This window comes from Balaenoptera physalus, assembly GCF_965194825.1.
Source record: "Balaenoptera physalus genome assembly, chromosome: 21".
Lineage (NCBI taxonomy): Eukaryota > Metazoa > Chordata > Mammalia > Artiodactyla > Balaenopteridae > Balaenoptera > Balaenoptera physalus.
Window position 1 is genome coordinate 31,665,768 of NC_138902.1, and position 10,249 is coordinate 31,676,016.

The window sequence follows — 10,249 nt, forward strand, 5'->3', positions numbered from 1 at the left end:
GGAGTTGGAAATAAGTCTCTCTAGGCTTTAGCTTCCTCATTTATGATGATGTAAGACAGAATAGTTTCCAAAATTTCTGCCAGCTCGAAACTTCTGATACTATTTTTATCAAAATTTTCTTGAAGTTTATCTTAGTACTCAATTTTTCAGTAAAAATTACTTTACCTAATCTTCACCAGAGTCAACTATTTGTAATGTAAAAGAATATATAATTAAGAAATGGAAAATTCCCAAACTGCCACCTTTCTCAGTTTTTTTTTAATGTATTTGTTTTTGGCTGCCTTGAGTCTACATTGCTGTGCGTGGGCTTTCTCTAGTTGTGGCTAGCGGGGCTACTTTTTGTTGCGGTGCACAGGCTTCTCATTGCAGTGGCTTCTCTTGCTGCGGAGCACGGGCTCTAGGCGCATGGGCTCAGTAGTTGTGGCTCGCTGGCTCTAGAGCGCAGGCTCAGTACCTGTGGCGTACGGGCTTAGCTGCTCCGCGGCATGTGGGATCTTCCCGGACCAGGGATTGAACCCGTGTCCCCTGCATTAGCAGGCGGATTCTTAACCACTTCGCCACCAGGGAAGTCCTCTCAGTTTTTTTTGATACAGCAATATTACGAAATATATGGGCATAAACTGAACCTTCCTCCTTTCCAGAAGTTTACTCAGAGAAGTGACATTAAGAAACGAAGTAAAAAGGAAGAGTAACAAGAAAAAAGGAGGAGAAACACAGAACCTATATGTTACATAGGTTGGATTCCTTTAATGACTGAATGAGTGAATGAAAAGATATACAGGTAGATATAAGGAGAAAAACCTGAGTCTGTAATTTACCTCAATGAGTAATGCAACCATCTTTTTCCCATCAGCTCCTGGATTGGCAAGTCTGTTAAATTCCAAATCAAAATAAAGCTTGCACACAGCATTTTCAGGAATGACTTCATAACAGTGTAAGAGAGTTCTTCTGAATTGAATAATTCAAGATTGTTAGGTTTATATCTCACACCTTTTAAATCACAGAAGTTGCTCTTGTATCTCAAGATAGTATATTAACTGTGATTTAATGACAAATAACTATGACATAATGAAGACAAGATAAAGTGAACAACTGCTTACCACAGGTTTACGGAACACAGTATCAAGAGTTTCCATCAAAAAAAAAAAAAAAAAAAAAAGAGTTTCCATCAAACAAGCTGTAACAATCATTTTCTGTAACATTATTTAACTGGAAAATATAGTCAACTTCATACTGCTACTTTTTCACAGATAATTTTGATATCAGGTAACACTTCTACATTTGTTTTCGGTATCACCATGAAGCAAATTTTAAGAACTTTCTCAAACTGCAATCCCACAATCACATATTCTTGGGATTCCATGAATTTTTTAATGAGAATTTTTAAGTTCCATATTTTCATTAGGAATATTTTAAACACTGGTTACATACATTCTGAATCACCTGACTTCAATGAGCTTTCAATGCTCACATGTGCAGTTTCATTCTCACTGGTATATAGAGGTATGACTTTAAGATGGGTTATTAAGAAGAGATGCTGACCTGATTAGTAAATGATAAACTGCTTAGTGGCATCATATACAAATAAAAGGTTTACAGTAATCTGAACAAAGAAAAGTGATGGTGGGAATTGTGTCATCACGTGGTACAGGAATTCAAAACACACGCAATTTCTCTCTCCTAGCACCTGGTGAGATAATTCAGTGTTGCTATCACAAGGAAACTCCAGAATTCAATTCTAATAGTAAAGTAGTAACTAACTGCGTGACTGAGAACTATGAAAGCCAAGGCAGCCTGATTTAACTTCACAAGCATTTCCAGATGAAGGAAATATAATTTAATGTGTTGTCCTTTAAAAGCTACTTACCGGGATTTATAGTAAAACCAAAGTTGAGCATACGTTGTTACAAGGTAAATACGTTGTCCATCGCCCACTTTGCATTCCAAAGCAAATACATGAACGTCCTTTATAAAACCAAAATTAATATTCAAAAAATTAGTAAAATGCAAATTTAAAATCAACTGTAGCTATTAAATGTTCATAAAGGTTTTATCATTCAAATTTTCAAAACCTGGGACATTTGTATTATTGAAAACAAGAAAATTAATCACTAAATCTATGCCAATCAAAATCTAGTTATTTGTATTTATTTATATTTAGTCACTCAAGTAATACATGTTCAAGGCAGGAACAATTAGAACATCCAGACTAAAAAGAAAAAAAAAAAGAAATCATTTTTCAGTCACTTGTTTGACTTCCTATTATAGTTTTATCTGCCAGTTTATGAAAAAGAACTTATTTTTTAAAACTACCTGAACATTATTGTAAATAATTTGGACTAAAGTTAATAAATTTCCTAGAGTATATAAAAATACATGAGAACCGTTTTAAAAAATATATTTGTACGTAAATCTTAAAAGTTTAAGGAAAGTTTTAAAGTGCAGAACAAGTAACTATAAATTATTGTTTCTCATGGAAAAGAAATACACAAGTTCTTTTGTTTCCACTTAGCTAAAGGTAGCTGTTGAGCCTACAAAGGAACTAAACTTCCATTTTCATGAGAGAAATCATAAAAAGACTAAGTTACCCGACCCTATTAAAAATCTTCTCGAGATAAATTTTATAAACTGATGATTGGTAAATCCAGCAATCATACAGCTATATTTTTTTTGAAGTCAAGATTAAACGAATCTGTATTTTAATTTCTGATACCTGAATTAGGGTTACACAAAATGCACACAAAAGGCTTTTCTTCTATTTCCTAAACTATTCTGATGTGAGCAAGCTTCTCTTTACCAGGGAAAGAAGGTCCTCCTCCTTAAATACTTTTAGCATTTTGAGTTTTTATATATCATCAATTTTCAGAATCACAATTTATTTATGCTGGATTTATGTTGGATAGATGCATCTTTTCATTATATTTCTTTATATTCCCCACAGTGCCCAACAAAAAAAGATGTGCAATACACACCTGTTTATTTTTGGGAACCATTCCCTTTGTGAGGCTAGGATGTAGCAAGCACTTCTTCCTCCCACTTTCCTAATGTGTTGGAAATTATGATAAATCTACTCTACTACTCCAAAGCACAAAAGGGACAGTAGAAAGATAAAAAACATGTGTGCTTTGGTGCTATGATTTAAGTTTCAGGGCTTATTAACTCTAAGCTATGACATTTGAGACATTTTCATTTGCTATTGTTTAAATTCAAATCTCCAATCCCTAATTTCATCCTTAAAATCTCACACTCCGGGCTTCCCTGGTGGCACAGTGGTTAGGAATCTGCCTGCCAATGCAGGCGACAGGGGTTCAAGCCCTGGTCCGGGAAGATCCCACATGCCGCGGAGCAACTAAGTCCGTGTACCACAACTACTGAGCCTACGCTCTAGAACCCGTGAGCCACAACTACTGAAGCCCACACGCCTAGAGCCTGTGCTCCACAATGAGAAGCCACCACAATGAGAAGCCCGTGCACGGCAACGAAGAGTAGCCCCCGCTTGCTGCAACTAGAGAAAGCCCGCACGCAGCAACAAAGACCCAATGCAGACCAAAAAAAAAAAAAAATCTCACACTCTACTTACTCATTCCCTGATATTTCTGTGGGTATTATTTTAGTTTAACTCTTACACTCATTCTATTATTTTTCAGTCCATGAATACAGTCACTTCTCCTCTAAGCATAGCTTCATTTCTATGTCATTACAGATTTTTCAAACTATTTGGCACTAGACATGTCATTTTTTTCATTATTAATATAAAGTAAATGGTTAATGATTCATGGATATCTTTCCTAAATAGTACAAAGAGACTGCAATTAAATTCTTCTGGTAAAATATGTGGACTGAAATGAAAACAAACAATAGATTTTTTTCTGGAAATCTTAAGTTATAGTAGTCCTAAAAAAAGATGAGAAAAATTACCTCTTTACAGCTTTTAACAAAATTAAAAGCTTGAGTTTGCCGATGAAATAGTTTCCAAATGGATGGTGGTTCTTCTGGCTTAGACAATCTTGGTCTGTACACCAAGGACAATGGTTCCCTCTCATAATGGGATGCTCGTTCTTCAATTTGCTTCAGTTTCGCTTCCCATTTTCTCTTCATTGGTTCAGAAGTATGTGGAGACTAAATCCTATCCCACATAGGATGTCTGTCAATTACTACTAAAACAAACATGGACGTCAGTTTCTTTGTTTAAGATGTATTTTGTTTGGTAAAACTTCAAAGCTCATTTCTGCTTATTTCTTTGCTTTACAGTTTATGTTTTGCGTGAAGTTTTATTGTGAAACAAGGACAGGGCTGGTTATCAGAAATCTTTAGATCCTGGCTCGTCCATCTAACAGTGCTACAGTTTTGAACAGGTTAATGAAGCTCCCTAAATTGTAATCAGCTGCAAAATGGGGATCAACATGATCTTTATGTAGTTATCTTGAGGATACATGTCATAAGACGTGAAAATGTTTTGCAAATTCCAATGCCTCATGTAAATATGAGTGTTTTTTGCATCACTATGGTTTTATTATAACCATTTTGTTGCATCAAGTGCCATGTACCTCACCCAGATGGTGGGCATCATTCCAGTACTATTATTTCTTAGTGTAGAATTCATTTCTAGGCACCACTGTCTAGCTCTTAGCTCCCTTTTCCTCTTTTTCCTGCCCATTGCTCTTCTTTTCTACTCAAACAACTATTAGCTGGGAGGATAACCAGTGTTATGAATGGGAATTACAATATCAGCTAGTTTTGGTTTGGGATGTATGGTAATCATAAGCATGACTTTAAAAAAAAGAATAAATGTTAATCTGTTAATTTAATGACTATTTTTGTGATGAGTCAATTGAAATGATTACATTTTAACCCTTGTTTCCTAATGATATATGTTTTTGTTTGCATACAATGCTTCCATGTTAGCCATGCCAAGTAAGGGGACCAGGCAATACTTTTCCAATTTGGGATTATGGTTTACTTACAAAGGAAAAAGGACAGGTTTTTAGAAGAGGGGGGAAAAGCTTCCAGTATAGAGGAAAAATGGGGACAATTCTCTGGCATTCATCCCATCAAGAGATGCCATCTAAGCCCACTCCCATACAGACTCTCGGCCATGTGACTTGCTTTGGCCAATGTCACATCAACAAATGTGAAGCAAGCAGAGGTTTAATAAGTGCTTTTGCATTAGACTTGGCTATCATGGAGTCCTGCTCTGAGATCATCATGCTATAACTCTAGCCTCACAGAGGATAAAAGGCTCTCTGGAGAAGAACCAAGGTACCCCAGCTGATAGCAAGCACCAACTATCAGACACGTGAGTTAAGCCATTCTGGATCATCCAGCCATCATCTGAATTCAATGTTTGAGTAAGCCTGAGTGAGTTCAGGTGAGAGATCCAGCAAACGGCCCAGGCAACCCACAGAACTCTAAGAAAAAATTAATTTGTTGTTTTTAAAGCCAGCAAGTTTTGGCCTGGGTTTTACACAGAAATAAAAATAACTAATAGTTTCCTTCTTCACTAATATCAACTATGTTGTAATTTACGTATGCAGAAAACAGATATATTAGGTTTTAAGTGACATAATATCATACGCTAAAGCATTTGAAGGTAAAATCCCTATTTACCTTTGTCAATGCCTATCTAGCTAGTACTTGCATTGATAAATATGCTCTTGAATTTTAGCAGAAAACTTTGCAACATAAACTCATTGGCAAATGAAATATTCCCTGGAAAGAAAAACAGAATCACCCAAAAAGATTAAGAGAGGGTAGGAATATCCTCATGCATTGTTAGAAAAAAAGGCATATTATCCATAGATTTCAAATTTGACTTCAACCATAACAGACTTAAGATTATACTCTCAGAATTACACTTAATCCACATGGATATTATAAATTATAAACCAAGAAACAGGAATAAAATTCTAAAGCTATCAACATAAATTTCGTAACAGATATGCCTAGGAAAGGAATACAATTTCTTTGGATTGAAGAGATGGGGCAATTTTTAATACAACTGTGTTAATTTTTCAATATATGTGACAGGGCTCCTTATTGCTAGATAGATTCTGAGTATTAGTTTATTTAATCTGCTTCACGCACAGATAAAAATCCCCTCCATTTAGATAACCTAATTGAGAAACTTTCTTCTAAGAAACTGACTAACTTTAATAAAGCCCACCAATTACTTAACGAAGACAATAAACACATAATGCGATCAGAGGTGAATTAATGACTCTAGTATCTAGCAAATAACTGACTAGAAATAACCATGTGGATATTCACACTTAGTTACAACGACATCGGGAAAATTTTTTCTGGTTTTGTAAAAATATTGGTATGACCATGGGAGTATATCATATATGAAAGTCACAGTCACAATGGAAAACCAGTTTAACACTTACTGGACGGAGGAAACCACGCACGTCAACAGAAAAAAAGAGAGAAGCTCAAAATATGTTATGCCCCCTTGTTCTCTGCACAGTTTTAAAATTTTAACAGCTGGGCTGAAAGACAACTGGGGCTTAGACTATTCAAGCAGCAGGGTTGAATATTAAAAGCAAAGGAAATGGAGAACAGGAAGGCATCTGGTATTCTGGTTTTGGACTATCATATTCCTCATCCCTACCCCCTGGGAGAACATATCACCATTTCAGAAATGCTGGTGGGGAAATAGTGCTGTCTTTTTCTATATACATATAATTACACATGAAAACCCCTTTTCACACAGGGACCATAACTACTTTTGTAACAGTTTCCAAGACCCAAAGAAAAATATTTGTTGTATTTTAAAATAGGCTTAAGAACTCTATTATTTATTTCTTAGCATTGCATGGGAATGATTGTTTAACCATTTTTGATACCAGTTTTACAACTAAAGGTGGTCAGGCTAGAAAAAAGGTTGGCTTAGTCTTTTTAGAGTAACTATAGTGGGAGAAGGGACAGCGAGAGGGAGGGTGAGGAGATGACTCAGACAGCTGACCTAAGCAGCCTTGGTTTCCAGACGTTTATGCCTAGACTTGTTCGTCGGTGACACTGACGGCCTGGTCCCCAGGAGCAGCTGGACCATGCGGCCCATGGTTCACGACTACTGCTTTCTAGGGACAGCTGAAGCCTGCCTCGCATGGCTCTCTCTAGCCCAGTTCTCCTAGTTTCTTCTCTTGTCTAATCACAAGTCAATTCCTATTCCCCAACTCGAACTTCTCCCTCTGCCCTGAGAATAGACTGACTCAACAGTATCTTGTGTTTTCTGCATATATGTTCCAGGTCTAATATTTAGTAATGTTCTGGTATTTGGCAATGTTTTCTTAATATAATTCCCTTTATGGCCTCTTGTAATACATTTACACTATTTCTCCCACTGCTAAAGTATTCATAATGAAGTATGTGATTAAACTTCATTTACAGTAATAATAGTTTACTTCCCAGATGAATAACACCTTACAAAATTATTAAATATACTGACTTTTTTTTTTTCCTACTTCAGTCACCTTGCCTGTCTATGCTTGAACAGAGTAACTCATATTTAAATTTCCCAAAAGTCTCCTATAAGGAAGAAAACATCCAGTGGTACACTGTTTTTTCCAGTTCCACCTTTGTACCATCCCCACAGGATCTCCCATCCAAACAGCCTAATTCTGCCAGACTAATCACCCTTGAGACCATGTTCAACAGCCAAGACGTGGAAGCAACCTAAATGTCCATCGACAGAAGAATGGATGAAGACATGTGGTACACATATACAATGGAATATTACTCAGCCATAAAAAAGAATGAAATAATGCCATTTGCAGCAACATGGGTGGACCTAGAGATTATCATACTACGTGAAGTCAGACAGAGAAAGACATATCATATCACTCATATGTGGAATCTAATTTTTTTAAAAAATGATACAAATGAACTTATTTACAAAACAGAAACAGACTTCCAGATACTGAAAACAAACTCACAGTTACCAACGAGGAAACGGGGGGCGGGGGGGGGTTGTAAATCAGGAGCTTGGGATGAACACATACACACTATCTATGAGACGGATAACCAACAAGGGCCTACTGTACAGCACAGGACCTCTACTCAACACTCTGTGATGACCTATATGAGAATCTGAAAAAGAATGAATATAGGCGTAACTGAATCACTCTGCTCTACACCTGAAACGAACTCATTAACATTGTAAATCAACTATACGCCAATAAAATTTTTTTTTAAAAAGACCATTTTCAAAAAAAAAAAAAAAAAAGACCATTTTCATAGCTTTTCCTAGGGACACTGATTAATGATTCAGAGCATCACTTAATGCACGTTAAAGTTTACCTCAAGAAGTCCAAACTCTCCAGAATCTGGCCCTCAACCACTTACCGTTCGATTTCTTCTTGTTCAGCCTTCTCACCAAATGAATGATGATGACCACTGCCTGCACCTGGCCCACTCCAGCAGCCCTCCTGCACGTTTCCCTCCCCCGGAAGGCCCCACTCACCTTTCCTGAAGTCTTCCCTCCCAGGCCCAGATCAGGTTCTGCCACCTCCGAGACGCCTCTGTAAAAAGAAACTTCCAACATTGCTTCTAGCCAGCTATTTTACTATAATTAAAGTTTCTCCAGACTAATAAGTGTAATCTACACAAAAACAGAAAACCGCTGCTGCTGCTGCTGCTTTAACTAGAGAGTAATTTTGGCAAGAAAGTTTAGCACAGGAAGGGGTTTGAGCATCACTACGGGGTAATAGTACTGGTTAAAAAAAACTAATACAGGGCTTCCCTGGTGGCGCAGTGGTTGAGAATCTGCCTGCCAATGCAGGGGACACGGGTTCGAGCCCTGGTCTGGGAGGATCCCACATGCCGCGGAGCAACTAAGCCCGTGCACCACAACTACTGAGCCTGCGCGTCTGGAGCCTGTGCTCCGCAACAAGAGAGGCCGCGACAGTGAGAGGCCCGCGCACCGCGATGAAGAGTGGCCCCCGCTCGCCGCAACTAGAGAAAGCCCTCGCACGGAAACGAAGACCCAACACAGCCAAAAATAAATAAATAAAGCCAGAAAACATCTTTAAAAAAAAAAAAAAAAAAAACTAGTACACTACTGCCTGCCTTACAAATAACTGCATGCCAACCACTGCGCAGGTTGGGAGTGGGTCCTATTCTTCAGTTTTACTGCAGCAGAAAAAGGACTGCCGAATACTGGTCCTCTCTCAACTTGGGAGGGATAAAGGTCTGGGTTTTATTCCTGGGATCTGAGTTTAACTCGTGTAGCCCTTAACAAGAGCAAACCACTTAGCCTTTTCAATTAAGCCCAGGTGGAAACTTGAATTCCTACCTGCAGGGGTTGCTGAAAGAAAGAGAAAATGCATTGCCACAATGTAAGAGCACAGATAAGCACTCAAGGAACGGTAGCCATACTCAGAACGACATATATCTGTGAACAAAACAGCGCCCTGATTTATAACCAAGTAAACAAAAGTGCTGGAAGTGGGCGAGTTCTTCACCTGGGGCCCCTGACTTGTCAGAATGTCCTGAACCTCTTGAAATTTGATGGAGAATTTCGTGCTCAATTGGGTTGGTATATTCTTCTGCGAAAATGACTCAGAGTCTGAAAAGAGTTCGTGACCCAGGACAGGCGGAGGCCCAGCAGGGCGGTTAAAGCTTTTGGTTTCGGGACAGGGAATTCGGGGTGACCTAAGGGAAGGCCTCCGGTCGCCCGAGGAGAAGCGGGGATTACCGGCAGGCCGCGACCCGCTCTCCGTCCTCCCGCAGGGCCCGCCCGTGACTCCCTTCTCCCTGCCCCCGGGACCCGGCGAGGCCTTCGGGTTTCCCTCCGTTTACCTCCAGAGACGCTCGCCGTGGGCGGGAAGCCATGGGTCCTCTGCGGCTGGCAGCACACGCGACCCGCCCACTGTGGCGGGACCGAGTCTTCAAACCTGGCGCGGGGGCGGGGCCGGGGCGGGAAGTGGGGAGAGCGCGTGCCTGTGAGACGACAGCGTTCTGGGGCAGGACGCGGACTGAAAGGGAGCGGAGGCCGGGAAGGGCCTAGAATGGCCCGGAAGAGTACCTGGAAGCCAGGAGCTCGCGGGACCCGTGAGGGGGCGGTGTTCTCGGGCGGAGCGGCGTCCTCAGGCGGGGCGGGACCGTGAGGGGGCGGTGTTCTCGGGAGGAGCGGTGTTCTCGGGCTGGACGGGGCCTGTGAGGGGGCGGTGTTCTCGGGCGGGGGGAGCCGGGGCCTGAAGGACGTGTCGGCGCGTCGCGGAGCTCGCAGAGCTGAGGGGCGGGGCCGGGG

General features: G+C 40.0%; 1 protein-coding gene across 8 annotated transcripts in view; it reads right to left on the minus strand.

Annotated features, from left to right (window-relative positions):
- PRIMPOL (primase and DNA directed polymerase) overlaps positions 1-10,007 on the minus strand; it is a 39,960-nt gene extending 29,953 nt beyond the window's left edge. For 3 of the 8 annotated variants that reach the window (XM_082444811.1, XM_082444810.1, XM_082444807.1), the window contains exons 1-3: positions 3,919-4,157; positions 1,868-1,965; positions 819-948 (exon numbers count right to left, since the gene is read on the minus strand). In XM_082444811.1, the coding sequence (XP_082300937.1) occupies positions 819-948; positions 1,868-1,965; positions 3,919-4,098 (408 nt within the window). In that variant the 5' untranslated portion in view covers positions 4,099-4,157. Of the gene's footprint in view, positions 1-818; positions 1,038-1,867; positions 1,966-3,918; positions 4,158-8,461; positions 8,520-9,798 lie in introns of those variants that run through there. The other 5 variants (XM_082444806.1, XM_082444809.1, XM_082444808.1 and 2 more) reach the window with 5 other exon arrangements.
- Positions 10,008-10,249: the final 242 nt, after the last annotated feature.